General features: G+C 51.5%; 3 protein-coding genes across 6 annotated transcripts in view; 1 reads left to right on the top strand and 2 right to left on the bottom strand.

The window, feature by feature from the left end:
- The window catches only part of chek2 (checkpoint kinase 2), a 4136-nt gene extending 2225 nt beyond the window's left edge, over positions 1–1911 (bottom strand). The window contains exons 1-4 of the mRNA XM_028415109.1: positions 1776–1911; positions 1046–1313; positions 849–967; positions 48–180 (exon numbers count right to left, since the gene is read on the bottom strand). Of these exons, the coding sequence (XP_028270910.1) occupies positions 48–180; positions 849–967; positions 1046–1304 (511 nt within the window). The 5' untranslated portion in view covers positions 1305–1313; positions 1776–1911. The remainder of the gene's footprint in view (positions 1–47; positions 181–848; positions 968–1045; positions 1314–1775) is intronic.
- A 39-nt stretch (positions 1912–1950) lies between these two features.
- Positions 1951–7849, top strand: entr1 (endosome associated trafficking regulator 1). Of its 4 annotated transcripts, none has more exons than XR_003671301.1 (10): positions 1951–2145; positions 2241–2356; positions 3187–3246; positions 3330–3424; positions 3573–3726; positions 3811–3884; positions 3956–4067; positions 6494–6675; positions 6881–7020; positions 7441–7849. XR_003671301.1 is itself a non-coding variant. In XM_028415111.1 (10 exons), the coding sequence occupies exons 1-10, from the start codon at positions 2112–2114 to the stop codon at positions 7529–7531; spliced, it is 930 nt and encodes a 309-aa protein (XP_028270912.1). In that variant the 5' UTR covers positions 1951–2111; the 3' UTR covers positions 7532–7849. The 4 variants fall into 4 exon arrangements, 3 of the variants coding, with proteins under 3 accessions (XP_028270912.1, XP_028270911.1, XP_028270913.1); XM_028415111.1 differs by having other exon boundaries at positions 3573–3717; positions 6494–6556; XM_028415110.1 differs by having other exon boundaries at positions 6494–6556.
- Positions 7850–8103: 254 nt separating this feature from the next.
- Positions 8104–20097, bottom strand: ccdc180 (coiled-coil domain containing 180). The gene is made up of 35 exons (XM_028414727.1): positions 20046–20097; positions 18995–19096; positions 17934–17992; positions 17727–17836; positions 17540–17659; positions 16066–16176; positions 15893–15988; positions 15652–15815; positions 15469–15576; positions 15305–15384; positions 15080–15168; positions 14880–14999; positions 14629–14802; positions 14425–14540; positions 14214–14340; positions 14014–14071; positions 13833–13939; positions 13597–13763; positions 13343–13512; positions 12715–12895; positions 12500–12646; positions 12282–12426; positions 12068–12184; positions 11781–11858; positions 11621–11704; positions 11352–11529; positions 11228–11252; positions 10445–10580; positions 10234–10369; positions 9607–9767; positions 9247–9372; positions 9067–9163; positions 8868–8934; positions 8617–8770; positions 8104–8534 (listed from the first exon to the last, which is right to left on the bottom strand). The coding sequence occupies exons 2-35, from the start codon at positions 19069–19071 to the stop codon at positions 8394–8396; spliced, it is 4026 nt and encodes a 1341-aa protein (XP_028270528.1). The 5' UTR covers positions 19072–19096; positions 20046–20097; the 3' UTR covers positions 8104–8393.
- Positions 20098–20191: the final 94 nt, after the last annotated feature.

Below are 20191 nucleotides of genomic sequence, written 5' to 3'. Positions count from 1 at the left end.
GATGTCACTGATGATGTCACTGAATGGTACAGGTGTGTCAGGGTCACCTCTGTTACGCTGTTCAGACAGGGCGATGACGTCGTTATTGGTCAGAGGAAGCTTCTTATCTTTACCGATCTTCACCCCGTTCACAAAAGTCCCGTTGTTACTGTAGTCCTCCACAAAGACCTCAGAGCCCTCCTGAGAGACAGACAGGCAGAGGACAGAGACAGACAGGTGGAGGACAGAGAGACAAGTGGAGGACAGAGACAGACAGGCAGAGGACAGAGAGAGACAGGCAGAGGACAGAGACAGACAGGTGGAGGACAGAGACAGGTGGAGGACAGAGACAGACAGGCAGAGGACAGAGACAGACAGGTGGAGGACAGAGAGACAGAGAGACAAGTGGAGGACAGAGACAGACAGGCAGAGGACAGAGAGAGACAGGCAGAGGACAGAGACAGGTGGAGGACAGAGAGAGAGAGACAGGTGGAGGACAGAGACAGACAGGCAGAGGACAGAGACAGACACGTGGAGGACAGAGAGAGAGAAAGACAGGTGGAGGACAGAGACAGACAGGCAGAGGACAGAGACAGGCAGGTGGAGGTCAGACAGGTGAAGGACAGGGACAGGCAGGTGGAGGTCAGACAGGTGAAGGACAGGGTCAGACAGGTGGAGGACAGGGACAGGTGGAGGACACAGACAGACAGGTGGAGGACAGGGTCAGACAGGTGGAGGACAGGGACAGGTGGAGGACAGGGACAGACAGGTGGAGGACAGGGACAGACAGGTGGAGGACAGGGACAGACAGGTGGAGGACCGGGTCAGACTGATCAGCCTCTCGGCAGTGACAGCAGCTCTGAGCTCACCCTGTAGATCCTGAAGTGCTTCTTGCTGTAGATTCGGAACCTTTCTGTGTTTTCGGGGTCATTGAGGACGTAGTTACACCTGGAGTCCCGTCCAAACAGGTACTGGTCCTCGATGCAGTCTGTCAACAAACAAACAGACAGACATCAACAAACTGCTTCACCCATCAGTGTGGTGCAGAAACGGGCTGAGTGGTCACCCAGGCTCCTGAAGCCTCGGGCCATCGGCAGCAGGCGTCCCCAGGGTTGTGGCTCAGGCTCCTCAGGGACGGACGGCAGGGTGACGGGGATGGTGTCCACACTGCTCAGCGTGCCTGAGCCGCTGGACGACGACTGACTGGCAGACGTTGGCCCGCTGGATGAACTGGAACCAGGCTGGGACTGGGCCTGGGAGGGAGACAAGGTGGACTGAGTCTGGGACTGGGACCGCTCCCCTTCAGATGGAGTCTCTTCAGACATTGTCCAGCTCTGCAGACACACCAGAGACGGACACGTTAGCTCACACTGGAGCTCATCCAGCACCAGGCGGGCGGAGGGACACAATTAAACCGTCCACTCTATTGATTTGTTATTAACCTCTAGCTCTAAACACCCTCACACTGCTGATCGATCATAATCCATAATCCATAATCCATATCTTTCCAGCACGGCCGCACACATCACTGACTGACCCTCCTCCTGTCAGACTAGTTTAAATGAGAGGATTCTGAACGGAGTTCGTTTTGAGTCATCGTAGCCGATCCTGCACCTGGACCTGGACCAGGACCAGGACCAGCCACGGACCCTCCCACGAACAGACCCGGACATGAACCAGAACCAACGACCCGTTCCCACATCCGGGTCCACGTCGGCTCCCCAGCAGCCCGCCGACTACACGTCACCGCCGGAATGAAGTGGGCTAAACCGAGCCGACGGCCGTCACACACTCACCGCTGCAGCCGGACCTCTCCGGGTCTCTGGGAGTAAACGAACCGGGCTGCCGCAGCCAGCACACGTGCGGCGAAGTTTTGACCGGGGTCGAGTAGGAGCGCTACTTCCTGGTGCCGCATTTTCCTACGACGTCACGTGACGGTCTCAGCGAATGAGAAGTTGGAGGACAGATCACGTGGGGTTGCTGTCGCCCAATGTTTCCGGGTCTGGTTCTATCCCACAGACGAGACACGGCGGGACCAGCGCGAAGACAGGGCTCGATCATCAGATCAATAAGCGCCCGATGACGGAGCGGTGCAGCTGACAGACGGACCGAGCCGCCGTCCCTGGTCCATCATGTCCAAACACAGGACTCTTCTCATCACGGACGGTGAGTGATCGATCTCTGATCCAGTAAAACAACCAGGAGACAGATCAGCGTCTGATCAGTAATCAATAAATAACCGCGCCGCTGTCTGCGTGCAGATGAGGAGGTTCAACAAGAGGAGCTGAACCCCTTTTCCTTCAAAGAGTTTCTGCGCTGGAAGAACCAGGATCAGGATCCGGATCCGGATCTGGATCTGGATCAGACACACAGGGCGGTATGTTTATCATGTCATCAGTGGAGGAGGAAGAACCGAAGCTCAGTACTGAAGTAAAAGTAGTTGTAAAGTGTAAAGTAGTAAAGTGCTGCATCAACAATCCTACTTAAGTAAAAGTACTTTTAAATGTCCTTAAAGTATTCAAAGTAAAAGTACTCACACTGAATACATATGATTGATTTCCAAAGGATGTGAACAGGTTAAAATAATCAAGTGAACAGAGAGGCTGCTGATAACAAACAGGCATTCAGCATGTTTACTGTGTCAGTGTTCCTGCTGTAGATTCATGTGATGATTCATGTTCATCACACATTCATGGATGGACCTGTGTTAGCAGACAGCAGCTAACTAGTTAGCTCACTGAGCCAGAGCACCGGCATCATGACTGAGGCTCATTATAGAAACACAGCTGCAGCGTGACACCAGCTCCATGCAGAGTCTGACCTCACATCAGTCCACACTGTGTTCATCACATGGAACAAGGAACTACAGACACTGGAGACATGTAGTGGAGGAGGAAGGACAGGGGACAGCTGCAGCATGGAGTCAGAGGAGAAAGGATGAGCTGTGATTTTTACTTAAGTAGAAATACATAAAAATTACTTAAGTACAGGAACAAAGTACAAATACTTAGTTACTTTCCACCACTGGTCATCATAGAGCGTCACATGTTCATCACGTGTCTACTGTTCAAACCTTGTTATAAATCAGAACCCTGGTCTGTGCAGGGATCCACTGCTCCACCACTGGTTCACTGTGGTATTACACAGCTAGCTTAGCATGCTAGCTCCTGGGGTTTGTTAAAGTAACTTCCTGTGTCTCTCTCTCAGAGGCTGTTTGAGCCAGAGGTCAGCAGCTGTTTTTTCTCAGAACCCTCTCTGGCTCCTCAGGTAGGTGGACTGAGGGCCCCCCGGGGGTCCCTCCTGCTGTTACGGCTAAAAAGACAGAATTTGACGGGTGTCTGTCCAATCAGGAACAGGAGGAGGAGTGGGGGCGGAGTTTCCAGTCAGGAGTCGACAGCACCTCCTCTGTCTGCACAGAGGAAGAGGAGGAGGAGGAGGAGACCAGGTGAGAGACACTGATCAGACGCAGAGTTACATGATAAAGAAGGAGGTTCCTGCTCCTCCTGCAGGAGCTGTCCTCTGTCCTCCAGTGGAAACACTCCTTTAAATGAGGAGTTCAGCATGTTGATGTTTCCTGAACGTCCCTGAACCAGGTTCTCCTCCAAACCTGACGGAGCAGCAGCATCAGGAGGAGCAGGAGGAGGAGGAGCAGGAGGAGAGAACTACGAGGGAGACGATGAGACCTCCATGGCTGAACCAGCTGCCTCCTGCAGGAGGAAGAGTGGAAGGAGCAGCCAGGTACAGCAGGTAGGGCTGTTCTGTGCACCCTGTCAGTGCAGCGGCGCCCCCTGCTGCATCCACCGACCAGCTGCATCGCTGTGTGTGTTTCAGCTGAAGGAGGAGAACATGTCCCTGAGGAGGACCATCAGAGAGCTGCAGAGACGAGCCGAGGCCAGCGACCGCAGGTCAGCACCGGCCAATCACAGCACAGCCCCACAGTGGCTGAGTATTTACCCAGCATGCCTCTGTGCCTCAGGGCGGCGGAGCTGTCTGAGGAGCTGCTGCAGAGGAGGCAACAGGAGGAGAAGGAGGCCCAGGACCTGGAGAGCATGGTACACTCTGTGGAGCAGAACCTCCACCTGATGACGGTGAGACACACACAGACAGACATACACAGAGAGACACACACAGACAGACACACACAGAGAGACACACAGACACACACAGAGAGACACACAGACACACACAGACAGACAGACAGACACACACAGACAGACACACAGACACACGCAGAGAGACACACAGACAGACACACACAGAGAGACACACAGACACACAGGCTGACACACACAGAGAGACACAGAGACACACACAGAGAGACACAGAGACACACACAGACACACACAGAGAGACACACAGACACACACACAGACACACACAGACAGACACACACAGACAGACACACACAGAGAGACACAGACACACAGGCTGACACACACAGACAGACACACACAGAGAGACACAGACACACACAGAGAGACACACAGACACACACAGGCTGACACACACAGACAGACACACACAGAGAGACACACAGGCTGACACACAGACACACAGGCTGACAGACACACACACAGACAGACATGGAGAAGATTGAAGCAAGGCGTCTGGACTTGTAGAGTTTTCTAGAAGACGTTTCGCTGCTCATCCAAGCAGCTTCATCAGTTCTAACTGTTTGGTGGGAAACATGGTTTATATGTGGTTACAGACCTCAGTGGGTGGGTCTGGGTAAAACTTTAAAAAACTTACAAACAATAGCACTAAATGTTTCCATGGTTACCTGTGATGTTCTGGCTGACTGGGCCAGGTGAGTCTAACGACTGGCTAACGACTATGAAACTGCCGGAGGGGGACTGGTTGACAGCCCTTTGTTCTTACTGTGAGTCTGTGCAAACTTCCTGGGAATGGATGGAATCACTGCATTGTATGTGGTAGAAAGATGATGTCTGAGGCCACCGCCTCTGTTAAGGGAAGGTTTTTCCAGCTTAACATAGATGGCTTCCTTGACTCCTCTTTCATACCACCTTTCCTCCCTGTCTAAAATGTGAACATTGTTGTCCTCAAAGGAGTGTCCTCTGTCTTTGAGGTGGAGGTGAACAGCTGAGTCTGGTCCTGAGGAGGTGGCTCTCCTGTGCTGAGCCATTCTTCTGTGGAGTGGTTGTTTAGTTTCTCCAATGTACAGATCAGAGCATTCCTCACTGCACTGGACTGCATATATCACATTGCTGTGTTTCTCCCTGGGAATCTCCCTGGGAATCTTATCCTTCGGGATGTCATGGTTTCAACAACCATGACATCCCGGTCCATTTCAAACCTATGACAACACTGAGACAGAGACTGGTTCACCTGAAGGATCAGACTCCCAGGGAGACACACAGCAATGTGATATATGCAGTCCAGTGCAGTGAGGAATGCTCTGATCTGTACATTGGAGAAACTAAACAACCACTCCACAGAAGAATGGCTCAGCACAGGAGAGCCACCTCCTCAGGACAAGACTCAGCTGTTCACCTCCACCTCAAAGACAGAGGACACTCCTTTGAGGACAACAATGTTCACATTTTAGACAGGGAGGAAAGGTGGTATGAAAGAGGAGTCAGGAAGCATCTATGTTAAGCTGGAAGAACCTTCCCTTAACAGAGGTGGAGGCCTCAGACATCATCTTTCTACCACATCCAATGCAGTGATACCATCCATTCCAGGAAGTTTACACATACTCACAGTAAGAACAAAGGGCTGTCAACCAGTCCCCCTCCGGCAGTTTCATAGTCGTTAGCCAGTCGTTAGACTCACCTGGCCCAGTCAGCCAGAACATCACAGGTAAGTATGGAAACATTTAGTGCTATTGTTTGTAAGTTTTTTTTAAAGTTTTACCCAGACCCACCCACTGAGGTCTGTAACCACATATAAACCATGTTTCCCCACCAAACAGTTAGAACTGATGAAGCTGCTTGGATGAGCAGCGAAACGTCTTCTAGAAAACTCTACAAGTCCAGACGCCTTGCTTCAATCTTCTCTACGTATGATGACCTGGATGACTGAGAATCTTCATCAACACACAGACAGACACACACAGAGACAGACACACACACAGACACACACAGACAGACACACACAGAGACAGACACACACACAGACACACACAGACACACACACACAGACAGACATACACACAGACAGACACACACAGAGACAGACACACACACAGACACACACAGACAGACACACACAGAGACAGACACACACACAGACACACACACACAGACAGACATACACACAGACAGACACACACAGAGACAGACACACACAGACACACAGAGACAGACACACACAGAGAGACACACAGACACACAGGCTGACACAGACAGACACACACAGACACACACACAGACACACACAGAGACACAGGCTGACACACAGAGAGACAGACAGACACACACAGACACACACACACAGCTTTGTGATCACAGGTGTGTGTGTGTTCTGATCGCTGTGTAACATCTGTGTGTGTCAGAGACGAGCAGTCAAAGCAGAAACCTGTGTTTCCAAACTGAGGGCGGAGCTTCAGCAGCTGCAGGTGAGACGTGGATCAATATCAGCAAAAAGAACCTTTGAGGCGTCAGTTCTGCCAGATGTTTCCACCCAATCAGTGGGTCCTCCTCCCGTCAGTGAGCGCTCATTTCTGCTCAGTCTTCAGTGAGTGCGGCTGCTCTCTGGCCAAGGCTGCCCTGATTAGCTATTAGCTAAGTTATTAGTTATTAGCTTAGTAAAATAATGTCGTTCTAAAAAGAAACAGATTTATTTAGAGACCATTCAAACATCCATGAAGGAAAACCTACAAAGATACAAAACAACAACTTGACCACAATGTGTGTTACAGTGATGTGTGTGTGTGTCTCAGGTGGAGCTGGACGCTCTGCGTTTTGAGAACGACAGTCTGAAGGCAGCAGAGTCTGAGGTCGTCATGACGATGAGACAAAACGCTCAGGTGGCATCTGAGTATCTGAACAAAACAGCAAGCCACGCCCACTCCTCCATCCGGTCAGTGTGTGTTTGTGTGTGTCTGTGTGTCTGTCTGTCTGTGTGTGTGTCTGTCTGTGTGTGTGTGTCTGTCTGTGTGTTGTGTGTCTGTCTGTCTGTGTGTGTGTGTGTGTCTGTCTGTGTGTGTCTGTCTGTCTGTGTGTGTGTGTGTCTGTCTGTCTGTGTGTGTGTCTGTCTGTGTGTGTGTCTGTCTGTGTGTGTCTGTCTGTCTGTGTGTGTGTGTCTGTCTGTGTGTGTGTGTGTGTGTCTGTCTGTGTGTGTCTGTCTGTCTGTGTGTGTGTGTCTGTCTGTGTGTGTGTGTCTGTCTGTGTGTGTGTCTGTCTGTCTGTGTGTGTGTCTGTGTGTGTCTGTCTGTCTGTGTGTGTGTGTCTGTGTGTGTTAACCCTCTGTGTCTCACCTCCTCCTCTCCTCTGTCTTCAGCCAGCTGCTGGGTGAGGCTGAAACTCTCCGCCTGGTCTCTCAGCTGCTTCAGTCCATCGATAAGATCTCCACTCTGAACACAGAGTCCTGAACCTCTCTACGCCACCACAGCCTGAGTCACTGTTGCCCTGGAAACAGTGACAGGTAACCTAAGCATCACCTGTGCAGTCACATGATGACATCGCAGCCGTTCAGAGACTCTGAGCTGCTGATTGGTCGGTCTGTTGGCAGCGAGCGCTTTGATTGGTGTAAATAGCTCTTTGTTCATCAGCACTTTGTTTCCTGCGTTTTCCGTTGTCATGGAAATGTGAAGGTATTTTTGTAACCACCCAAAAGCCCAAACACAGATACACACATGGAGTTTTCTCATTTCCACCAAATAAACAGAAGCTGTTTGTACGCAGTGAAAGCTTTGATTCGTTCAATCTGATCACATGACCACTGACACCTGAGCACATGCAATAACACACAGACTGATGACAGGAAGTTCTTCTTCTTTGGTTTATTAACAGACTCACACAGCCACCATCATTATCTATCAGGAGGACTAATGGGTGCTGCTGCCGCGAGTGCCGCCGGTAAGAAGGCAGAGAGCTTCACTCGTACAACGCGGACTCTCTGACAGCAGGCTGTATAAGCATGTGTAAAGTGTTGAACCGGTGTTGTGCAGCTTCACAGCCCTTTGTGTTGCTGACAGCGAGCTGACCGTGGTCTGCTCAGAACATCACGTAAACGGTACACAATGACTTAAATAAGAACTACCTGTTGATTTGACACATTTTAAGACAGAAGCACACTTTATACGCTACGATACACCGAGTGACGCCTTTTGAGAGAGAGAGAGAGAGAGAGAGAACCGAGCGTGCAAATGTAATTTACCGCAGCTAAAAAACGTATCAAGCCCATTTAGTGTTATCGTGTAATGAATTGATTTATTGCTTATCGCGACCGGCCTAGTTCGCTGGTCCCTTCAGTCTTCTCAAAGTGTCCATCTCTCGTCTCCAGTGTGCGCTCCAGCACTGCTGTTCACTCAGCTGACTCTGTTTGTCTCTGTTTGAATCTGACAGGTGGCGTCTGACCCGCTGCTCGATCCGCTGTCACACACACACACACACACACATTTAGATTGTTTTTAGCACTTTCTGTGTGTGTCTGTGTGTGTCTGTGTGTGTGTACCTTTACAGCAATGTCTCTGAGCCCAATAACAGCCTGATGAGCCGGGGTGCTCTTCACCGTGGTGACAGATGCTGTTGTTGCTGTGACAGCAGAGGATGGTGGGTTAGCAGTGCTGTCAGTCAGTAGGAGCTGGTACGATATACCGGCCCAGGTCCTAAGGAGACACACAGACACACACACACACAGAGGATCACTGTACTGTGTCAGAGTTACATATATCTGTACCGTTGAGGTCAGAGGTCAGGCGTTACCTGCGTCTTTGGCTGCTTTCTCCTGTTTTTGCTCCCATCTCCATGGCAACGCCTTCAGCATCTGTTTCTACGGAAACAGAGAAAATATAAACAGCATGAGGTCAAAAGGTCAAAAGCGTGGCTCTGTGACATGTTGCTGTGACCTCCCTCTGACAGCTAGCATGCTAACAGCTTAGCTCAGTCTACAGGTGCAGGTTACCTGTAGCTGTGAGTACGTTGTCCATCAGATGCAGCAGCTTCTCGGTCAAAGAGCCCAGTGCTGTCACAAACTCTGCCCACCTGGCCTGAACACACTCCTGCACACACACACACACACACAGTGAGGCAGCAGGTCAGACCGGTGTAAACCGCTTCACAGGGGACTCCCCCCCCCTCCTACCTGCAGCTCCAGGTGTGCGGCGCAGACGTCGCGGGTCAGCTGCTGCTGCCTCAGCTCCTGTCTGTGGTTCAGCGCGTGCAGCTCGTCCTCACTCAGAGAGTACCGCACCTTACGGACGACCTCGGCCTGACAGCACCCACACAGGGACCAATCAGATCAGGATCAAATCTTTTATTGGTCACATGTTCACAGTCAAGCTGTTCCAGTATATCTACACATATATAACAAGCTGAGCAAAGGCAGGAGAGCTGCACGAGGGGGAGACACCGAGAGAGGCCGCCTTAATATAAACGATCAAATATGAGCAGTGACTTAACTGTGGACTAAAGTCATCCCATGTAAGTGAGTGTGTGTTCGTACCCTGGCCTCCTCGCCCGCTGCCAGGCTCTCCCTCAGCGTCTGTCTGATCCTGCTCACGTCCTCCGAGAGCTGAGCGTCCTGCTGCTCCTCCAGGTCACTGACCAACACCTCAGGAGACAGACGCAGCAGCTGCTGCAGCTTGGACACCTGCTTCACCACAGCTGAGACACACACAGACAGACAGACAGAGAGACAGAGACAGAGAGACAGATACAGAGACAGACAGAAAGACAGACAGACGGAGAGACAGAGACAGACAGACAGGCAGAGAGACATATACAGAGACAGACAGACAGGCAGAGAGACATATACAGAGACAGACAGACAGACAGAGAGACAGAGACAGGCAGACAGAGAGACAGACAGACAGAGAGACAGAGACAGAAAGACAGACAGACGGAGAGACAGAGACAGACAGACAGGCAGACAGACACACAGACAGACACAGACAGTCAGAGAGACAGAGACAGTCAGACACAGACAGGGAGACAGACAGACAGGGAGACAGAGACAGACAGAGAGACAGTCACGCAGACAGACAGTCAGTCCGACACAGACAGACAGTCAGACACAGACAGACAGTCCAGCTGTCCCCACACTCAGCCCTGAGCCCTGACATGTGTGTACCTTCTCTGCTCATCCTCACTGACTCTCTCTGCTGTTCCTGGATTCCCAGCAGCCTTTGCTGCATGCTCTCCACCCACTGCTGCAGAGATTCAGGAAGCAGCTGGAAGGTCCCGATGCGCCTTCTGCAGTAGAAGTCCTGATGGACAGAAGACATGTCTGTGTCTGTGTGAACAGACTCTGGATGGCCGAGTGTGTTACTGCTGTCAGTTACCTCGGAGGACTGCAGGAGCTCATCGTTGGTTTTCCACAGCAGAGACCTCACAGTGGACATGAAGGAGGCCTGGTCAGCCTGCACAGGCTTAGGCCCAAAAATCTGGAACTTTCTGTCATTCAGGATGGACCTGGTCCTTACACACACACACACACACACACACTCTGAAATAAACTGTCCACTGGACCTGCTGATGTTCCAGTGTGAGATAAAGCAGAATTAGCATGTTGTGGCTGGCGGGTCTGCGACCTCACAAAGTCTGATATGTGACCTCACAAAGTCTGACCTGTGACCTCACAAAGTCTGACCTGTGACCTCACAAAGTCTGATCTGTGACCTCACAAAGTCTGATCTGTGACCTCACAAAGTCGACCTGTGACCTCACAAACAGGCGGTCTGTGACCTCACAAAGTCTGATCTGTGACCTCACAAAGTCGACCTGTGACCTCACAAACAGGCGGTCTGTGACCTCACAAAGTCTGATCTGTGACCTCACAAAGTCTGACCTGTGACCTCACAAAGTCTGATATGTGACCTCACAAAGTCTGATCTGTGACCTTACAAACAGGCGGTCTGTGACCTCACAAAGTCTGATCTGTGACCTCACAAAGTCTGACCTGTGACCTCACAAAGTCTGATCTGTGACCTCACAAAGTCTGATATGTGACCTCACAAAGTCTGATCTATGACCTCACAGTCTGACCTGTGAGGTCACAGTCGGTCAGTACACTTTCTATGACTCAGAGGATGGAATGAGAAAAGATGAGGTGTGTGTGTTTATACCTCAGTGGCCATTGCTGGACAGGACCTGCAGACACACACACACACACACTGCTGTCATGAACAGGTTCTTGCTGAGCTGACCTTTGACCTACACTGTAACGGCCTCTGGGTGTCAGTTGTTTACCTGCAGCTGTTCTTCCTGTCCGCTCGCTGCCTGCTGCAGACCTCTGCGTCCATCGGGACCTGTCTGGAGACCCGCCACAGGAGGCCGCGTCGGCACCGCTCGGCTGCAGTGGAGCCGCCGGTCGGTCCGCCTGAACCTGCTTCTTGGATTGAGGATCAACTGGCAGGGCCAGAGTTTCCTGCAGCGCAGAACACACCATCAGTCAGAATACAGCTGGGTCGGGTAAACAGCCTGATCCACTGCAGGGGCAGAGACAGGAAGTAACCCACCAGGTCAAAGTCCAGGTACCGAGCACGCTTCCTGAGGTCTTCACAGGCTGAGGACAGCAAGGAACATACGTCCTCTGAACACACCTGCAGACAGACATAGACATCTACAGCATGCAGCACAGCATCATGTCTCCAGTCACACGACAGCAAAGTCCCGTACCTGTCTGTTCTCCAGGATCTGGGACAGATCAGTGAGCCTCCTGCAGATCCCCGAATGCTGCTGCTGACTGCTGGCTGCCTGCAGGGACAGACAGAGGATGAGACAGACAGGAAGTCAGAGGCTGAGACGGATATGAAGTCAGAGGCCGAGACGGACATGAAGTCAGAGGCCGAGACGGACATGAAGTCAGAGGCCGAGACAGACAGGAAGTCAGAGGCCGAGACGGACATGAAGTCAGAGGCTGAGACAGAGAGGAAGTCAGAGACTGAGACGGGTTGGACAGGTACCTCTGCCCTGATGCGAACGTTCAGGCTGCTGATCGTGGTCTGTGTGCTCTCTGTGAAGTCCAGCTCTGTTTTCAGGGACAACAGTTTGTTTTCTAGAGGACCGGACACCGTCTTCACCTGCAGGGGACAAAAACACAGATCTGCTCCTGAGGCTGATGTGACAGAGATCACAGCTGAGTCTGACCCCGCAGAGGAGAGACACCAAAGGCTAGACCTGCAGTAAGCTCCTGGACTCAAAGGCCGTGAGCTCGGCGTGGATGGACGCCTCGGCCATGCTGATCTGTTTGACGTCTCTCTGCAGCCTGGTCTGAAACGCCTCCTTCTCCTCTGGAGCAAAGTCTCCTCCTTCACTGAACAGCCTGCAAGGCGGCGGCACACCGGTGAGACACACACACCACAGCTTCTCTGAATGTGTGTGTGTGTTGTTGTCACCTGAAGGAGCCGAGCAGCTGTGCTGTTCTCTCTCTGACCTCCATCAGTCTGGTCTGCACCATCTGTCTGAAGCTGGTGTGACATTGCTGCGTGTCTCTGTTGTGTTGATCCAGACTGTCCTGCAGGGTGGAGCTGATGGCCTCCAAACTGCACACACACACACACAGGTTGGTCAGGGCTGCAGCCTTACTGCCGTGCGCTCAGTCAGCAGTTACCTTTTGCTGCTGTCCACCCTCTGGATGTCCACCTCCATGTTGGACAGGAAGTTGATAAAGTCCTGGTTTTTCTTACTGGTGGAAGCCTGCAGCGCCTGTAGCTCTGTCCTGCAGGAGGGCAACACGTCCAACATGTCCTCACAGTGGACGTCCACCTGCTGCCTGTGGAGTTGCAGCTCATCTGCACACAAACACACACACACAGACTCACAACACCAGTGGTCACCAGTTTGTCCCCACAATCCACAAGTACCACAATCTGGAGGGCCCCTGTGTGTGTGTGTGTCTGTGTGTGTGTGTGTCTGTCGGTGTGTGTGTCTGTCTGTGTGTGTGTGTGTTTGTGTGTGTGTGTTTGTGTGTCTGTGTGCGTGTCTGTGTGTTTGTGTGTCTGTGTGTGTCTCTGTGTCCGTCTGTGTGTCTGTCTGTCTGTGTGTGTGTGTGTGTCTGTCTGTGTGTGTGTGTGTGTGTCTGTGTGTGTGTGTGTCTGTGTGTGTCTGTGTATGTGTGTTTGTGTGTCTGTGTGTGTGTTGTGTGTCTGTGTGCGTGTCTGTGTGTGTCTGTGTGTGTCTCTGTGTCCGTCTGTGTGTGTGTCTGTCTGTGTATCTGTGTGTGTGTGTCTGTGTGTTACCATGGCGCGGCTGGTGTATGTGGGTCTTGATGTGTTCGGGCTTCAGATGCTGCAGCTGGAGGTTCAGCTCGGAGCTCGCCGCCTCCTTCCTGTCTGTCACCGCTGCACCAGCTGAGTTAAGGACGTCATGGTAATGCCGCTCCAGGTGGTCCAGAAACAGAGCCCGGGTTCTGAGCACCACACACACACAGTTTAGGGTCCTGTGTGGGACTGACTGCAGCCTGCTGTGTGTGTGTCTGTGTGCGTCTGTGTACCTGCACAGTGTGTGTGTGAGGAGCTCCACAGGAAACAGGCTCAGGTGTGTTTCCTGCAGGTCAGGGGCGGGGCATCTGAAGGCCGGGCCCGTGTACACCGTGCCGCCCGATGATGTAATGGTGACAGAGCTGCTGATGTCACAGATCTCCAGCAGGGAGGACTCCGCCTGGAAACACACAGTGTCAGTCCACAGGTCTGCGGGAGGGCTGGTGGATCTCAGCCTGTTCAGGATCACCTCAGTCAGCCAGCGCTGACAGTCCTGGGGGGGGGATCCATTATTCTGACAGCTGATTGGACGATTGTCGGTCGACTCCTCAGGCAGTTCCCCACCGGCCTCCTCACCTAAACAGAGAAGCTGGTTCAGTCTGGACCCACATGTAAGGTCTGTAGGACCTGAAGGAGACAGACAGACCGACCTGGGTCCAGTCCAATGGAAGTGGGGGATGGATGGAGACTCTGCAGGACTTCTGCTGTCTGAGGAAGAAGGACATGGACAAAACCGTCTGTGTGTGTGTGTCTGTCTGTGTGTGTGTGTCTGCGTCTTTGTGTGTGTGTGTCTGTGTGTGTGTGTTTGTGTGTGTGTGTGTCTGTGTGTCTCTGTGAGTGTGCGTGTTACTGGTTGGTAGGAGTGGCTCAGGTGGTAGAAGGAGCTGAGGCTTCTGCTGTAAGAGAGGAGTTCGTCCACACAGAGAGACGGGAGACGGTCCAACAGCTCCCACTGTTTGGAGACAAACTGTCTGCAGCTACACACACACACACACACAGGTTTGTTCTGCTGTCAGCACTGGTTTACAGCTGTGTTAGCATTAGCATTAGCGCTGCAGTACCTTTGCTGGATGTCCTGTGCATAGTGGACAGTCCTGTCCAGACATGTCTCCAAGTCCTTTTCGCTGCTCGCCTGGCGAAGACATCCCAGCAGTATGTCCAAGTGCACTTTTTTACTCTGACGGCACAGCAGCAAAGCACCATGGGACAGATGCAGCAAAGCCCCGCCCCCTCTCAGGTGAAGGTGCGTCCCTGAGGTCACTCACCTGTACGTCCTGCTGATGCGAGCGGCTGATGTCGCACAGCTGCTGCTGAAGCTCACGTTCTCTCCTCTCCAACCTGTGGCGGTGTGTCTCCCAGAGCGCCGCTGCCGCTCGCATCACAACAAACACGCTTGTACTGAGACTGAGAGAGTGGCAGGTCACAGAGTCGCTGCAGGCCTGCAGGCGGACACACGAGGACACATCGTCACAAACACGTTCTCACTCAGCGCCTCGGGCAGCTGTGTGGGACTGACGTCTAAAGCAGCCAACCGCTCTTCATCTGCACTCTGCCGACGTCCAATCAGAGGGATGAGCTGAGCGCTGACCACATCCTTCACCTCGTCCTCTGACAGCTGCAGAGCTGAGAGCGCCTCCTGCAGGAAGACAGGTGAACACACAGTCCTTCTGGTGCCTATGTGGTTTACACAAGTTGCCATGGTGACATGATGCGTACCTCTGAGCGCTGCATCTCCGCCAGCACATCCTGCCACCTCTGCTCATAAGAAGCACGCAGCTCAGTCAGGAAGTCTGCGTGAAGGCGGTCTGAACACACACACACAGGCTGATCAGCAGATCAGCTGACTGACCAGCAGGTCACATGATGACTGTAACTAAAGCGCTGCTCTGTGACATCACTGACTGCACGCTAAAACATTCGACCCATCAATCAATTAGTTACCAATCTGTTGATTGACAGCCGTCAGTTGGGTGAACCAATCGGAGACCAGAGCAGGGGAGCAGGCGGGTGGGACCAGAGAGCTGAAGCATAAAGAGAGGATGTTGTTGGATGACGCATGGAGTGGGCGGAGCCTGCAAAGGTCAGTTGGAATTTGTTGCTGTTACCACATCCTGCTGATGATGTCACGGCGTTGTTCTGCCAGCTGCTGCTGCGTGTCATTGATCTGCTGATTGGAGGCCGGCTGCAGATCCTCATCCCTGCTGCACACACTCCTGCAACGCACACACAGACTGCTGACGTGCAGGGTACATCACCCAGACTCGCCTGCAACACCCGCCTCCACCCACCTGAACCGCCGTACGACCTCGCTGACCCTGCTGGTCTGCCAGCGGCGCAGACAATCCTCCCAGTGCCAGCGCAGCTCTGACTGCCGCTGCAGCGTCGCCTCCCGCAGGCACAGGTGCAGACGTGCGACGCCGCGGCGGTTTGCCAGCAGAGCCTGATTCAACATCTAAGAGACAGAGAGGCAGCGTGAGTTTCAGGGTCAGGGGTCAGAGTGCACAGGGGTCAGAGGTCACTAGGGGTTACCATGGCCTCAGCATGCATCAGCCTGTGGACGTCCGGCGGAAACAGGAAGTGGATGTCCTCCAACATTGGGCAGTACTTCTTCAGAACAGCTCTGATCTGAGGACGCAGACAGACACTGTCAGGACAGAGTCCACGCGGCATTTTTCTGACCATGTGACTTCGATGAGTCGAACCTGGTCGGTCCGCCGACTCTCGCTGTCCGTCAGTTTGACGTTCAGCTCCGTCACTCTGTCCCTCCTCAGGTTGATCAGCTCCTCCACCTCCTCCCAGACACACAGCACCTGCTGCACACAGACACACACACACCGTCAACATGCAGCACACACACACTACACACACACACTGTGTGTCCATGTGGACAAAACCCACAGGGGTTAATAATGCCTGAACCTAAAGACACACACAGACCAGACCATAGCCTCACAAACTAATAACACGCCGCATTTTCCCTCAAAGTTCAAGTTATTGTCTTTACTATACAAAAGTCTGTTCGTGACAAATGTCTTAATGTCAGGGGCAGACACTCCTCCACCTGTAAGTCCGGACTGAACCCTCCCTGTTCAGTGCGCTGTGTAACTAGTCTAAACACAGTGTGTGTGTGTAACATGATCCACTGAGCAGTTTCCCTGTCCACTCAAATCTGCTCTCACCTTCTGACCTGTCCTCTGTTCTCATCAAGGCTGTTCCATGCTCCACGAGAACAGAGAGCAGAGAACAGAGAACAGAGAACAGAGAACAGAGAACAGAGAACTCACTCCACAGGTGGTAAGAGTTAAAAAAAGGTTCTTCTTGGCATGGAGGTACCTTACTCCACGAGACGTGTGTGTGCAGAACTCCTCATACGGCTCCTACACAGCGCACGTCACACACCAAAGGTCGACAATGCAGTTGTGTTGTAAATTGTGAGCACGGTCGTGGTGACCTGGCCTAACGAGCTGCTAATGTTCAGGGCAGAGGGCGCACAGCTGACAACAGATAGAAGATCAGTGCAGCTGACTGCAGCAGACCTCTGGTCTGTGTGAGTTTAACTCTGTGAACGTGTGGATGACTGTCTGCAATAACACATCCCGCCTCCCGGTGTTTACTGTGCGTCCAGCCGCTGTAACACCGTGATCAATACTGGGATTAGTTTTTATCGCCACCTTGTGGACAGACGCTCTCTGTGCGCCGTGTTTCTCCTTCCAGGAGCTGTTTGCAGCTGCTCATCTAAACTGTCCATGGTCGCTGTGCTTCCTCCTTCTGTCTGTGTGTCTGCACCTGAAGAAGCTCTTGGCTTCAACACATTCATCACGCCCACAATAAATTCCGACCAATCACAGCATGGTTGACGCACAGCACTGAGAGAAAAAGTTCTGCTCGGGCCATGTGTCCGAGAGAGAGAATGACGTCATTCTGTGGGCGTAACGTCTGCAGGGAGGAGGGAGTTCTCTATTCTCTGGAGTATGGATCCAGCTTTAGACTGGCTCATACTAGTGATGTCATTATAATATTATATTGTCCCTGACCCCCCTGACCCTGACCCTAGTTATCAGAGATTGCAGAGAGACAGGCGTGCATGTTTTATTTTCTACTGAATCTGTGCCATTGCAATAAGATGGTGTGTGTGTGTGTGTGTTTATTTGCATGTTCAGGTTTGTGTGTGTTCACCTGCAGACTGCAGTCTTCCAGCAGGTCCATTTTGTCCTTCAGGGTGTCCAACCTGAGGTCCACCTCTTGCAGAAAGGACCTCAGCTCCTCCATGTTGGTTCCCGCCTGGGCCTCATACACCTGAGAGAACAACACAAGATCAGCCCGTGGACCACCTCATGTAGCTCTGCAGTCCTGCAGTCTGTACCTGAGACACGTCCCTCAGCTCTGCGTCCTTCTGGCTCAGAGCCTCTCTGTGTTTTTTCTGTCTTTTCTCTCTAACAGCTGCATCAATGTTTGACCCTGAGCCACTGGTCGCTGAGGGGGCACAGACAAAACAAGGAAACAATCATCAGATGCCTGCTTTCAGTCCTGATGTCACAGAGTCACATGACACGTGTGAAATGATACGAACCGACACTATCAGGAAGTGTCCGGACTGCTTCAGCATCCTGGTCCACCTGCCGCCTCCTGCTGGAGGGACAGCACAAAGACAGGAAGTAACAAACAGCTCAAAGACAGGAAGTAAACAGCTCAAAGACAGGAAGTAAACAGCTGAAAGACAGGAAGTAAACAGCTCAAAGACAGGAAGTAAACAGCTGAAAGACAGGAAGTAAACAGCTCAAAGACAGGAAGTAACAAACAGCTCAAAGACAGGAAGTAAACAGCTCAAAGACAGGAAGTAACAAACAGCTCAAAGACAGGAAGTAAACAGCTCAAAGACAGGAAGTAAACAGCTGAAAGACAGGAAGTAAACAGCTCAAAGACAGGAAGTAAACAGCTGAAAGACAGGAAGTAAACAGCTCAAAGACAGGAAGTAACAAACAGCTCAAAGACAGGAAGTAAACAGCTCAAAGACAGGAAGTAACAAACAGCTCAAAGACAGGAAGTAAACAGCTCAAAGACAGGAAGTAAACAGCTCAAAGACAGGAAGTAAACAGCTCAAAGACAGGAAGTAAACAGCTCAAAGACAGGAAGTAAACAGCTCAAAGACAGGAAGTAACAAACAGCTCAAAGACAGGAAGTAAACAGCTCAAAGACAGGAAGTAAACAGCTCAAAGACAGGAAGTAAACAGCTGAAAGACAGGAAGTAAACAGCTCAAAGACAGGAAGTAACAAACAGCTCAAAGACAGGAAGTAAACAGCTCAAAGACAGGAAGTAACAAACAGCTGAGCTGTAACAAACAGCTGAGCTGAGCTGTACTCCAGGCTTCGGTGGCACAGTGCTGGAGTAGGACATCTAGTGGTGAACAGAATACATGCACCTGAGGTGTGTGTTATTGGTTCATGGATTGTTTGGGATTCGCCACGCATGTCCTTCGACTACACTCCATGGTGGAATGTTTTAAGCAATAAAAATATATATGCATATATTTGAAGCGTCTGACTGTAGTGAGCTATTAGCAACATACTTAGCCTGACATCTTGTCGTATTCTGTCCTAAAATGAGTGTAAATAGCCCATATGTGTGTGTACCTCCTGGATGTGGAGCAGAGTGTGTTGCTGTCCTCCACAGACAGACAGTCTGTCCTGGTGTCTCTGCGGTGAGACATCCTGGGGTCTCTGTCAGCAGGGTGTCTGTGAGGAGGAAGAGGGTCCAGTTAACACCAGGTTTAAGCTGAGTCTGATGTTCACTCAGGGGCAGTGAGGCTGGCCTGCTCCAGCACAGCCAGCTGGCTCCACGTGTTCCTTTACCGGCTAACTCACAACCAGCTGTGCACAGGTGATGTTTTAACCTTTTGTATACACATATGGACACATTTAAAAGCTAAATGTGTGTAAATGTTTTTGTAATTATTTTTAAATTCACTGACCCCCTCTGTAAGGTGTATAGTGGGAGGTTACATGTACTGTCACGCCTGTGGAAGGACGTCTTTGGCCCCACTGACTCCCATTATAAACACAAACCTTTGATACAGTGTAATCCTGACACATTTTAAAGGTCGGGTAGGAGGTCTCACTCTGATGCACTTTGTGTTAAATCAGTGTAACTTCTCTTTACAATCCCATAGCAACCGATTAGTTCGGCAGTTTCACTTTGAAACGAAGAATATGAATCATCTGAAGCTATAAAACATAAAACCATCAGCCAGTCCTCCGGGTGGACCCTGTAGGAGGATTGGCTGGTTGTCTCTCTCTTCCTGCTCTGTGCACCAGAGAGGTACGTGCATGATGGCCGAGGTCACAGCCTGGGTGGAGGCGTGGCTTCAGGGCGAGTGACTGAGTTTTCACTCTCCTCCTCTACCTTTAGTGCTTTTTAATGTAGACCTGGAGCTCATGGCATCAAATAAACAGTGTGTGTGTGTGAAGGGCCTATGTTTACCTTATCTCTTGATTAACAGCATCTTCTCAGGCAGGTGTAGCATGTTAAACAAGGTTAAAAGAACTGGACAGTTGGCCTGCCGGATGTAGCTTAGCTTAGCTCTTTGTATGTTAGTGGTGCTACAACTTAATTTCCCCGCGGGGATTAATAAAGTACATATCTATCTAGCTCTCTAGCTACTGGTGCTAACATCAGCATGCTCACATTAGTCGGCTTGTGCGGACAGTGTTGCAGTTCAAACAGCAGCGCCACAGTACATCCGGCCAGACTTCAAAATAAGACTCCGCGCTTTAACCCTCGGGTTTCAAGCGTCCAGCACGTGATGGAGAGAGGGTGAAACTCGAAAACTC

This window comes from Parambassis ranga, chromosome 9 (genome assembly GCF_900634625.1).
Source record: "Parambassis ranga chromosome 9, fParRan2.1, whole genome shotgun sequence".
NCBI lineage: Eukaryota > Metazoa > Chordata > Actinopteri > Ambassidae > Parambassis > Parambassis ranga.
Note: the sequence above shows the minus strand (reverse complement) of the source record. Positions and strands in the feature narration are given on the sequence as shown.

Coding starts and splice junctions, on each gene's coding strand:
- entr1 (XM_028415110.1), top strand. CDS start 2,112: ATGTCCAAACACAGGACTCTTCTCATCACGGACG. Junction 3,247..3,329: donor AACCCTCTCTGGCTCCTCAG/GTAGGTGGACTG, acceptor CTGTCCAATCAG/GAACAGGAGGAGGAGTGGGG. Junction 3,727..3,810: donor GGAGCAGCCAGGTACAGCAG/GTAGGGCTGTTC, acceptor TGTGTGTTTCAG/CTGAAGGAGGAGAACATGTC.
- ccdc180 (XM_028414727.1), bottom strand. CDS start 19,071: ATGTCTCACCGCAGAGACACCAGGACAGACTGTCTGTCTGTGGAGGAC. Junction 12,185..12,281: donor AGTCCAGGAGCTTACTGCAG/GTCTAGCCTTTG, acceptor TGTCCCCTGCAG/GTGAAGACGGTGTCCGGTCC. Junction 8,771..8,867: donor GAAAGCAGCCAAAGACGCAG/GTAACGCCTGAC, acceptor GTGTCTCCTTAG/GACCTGGGCCGGTATATCGT.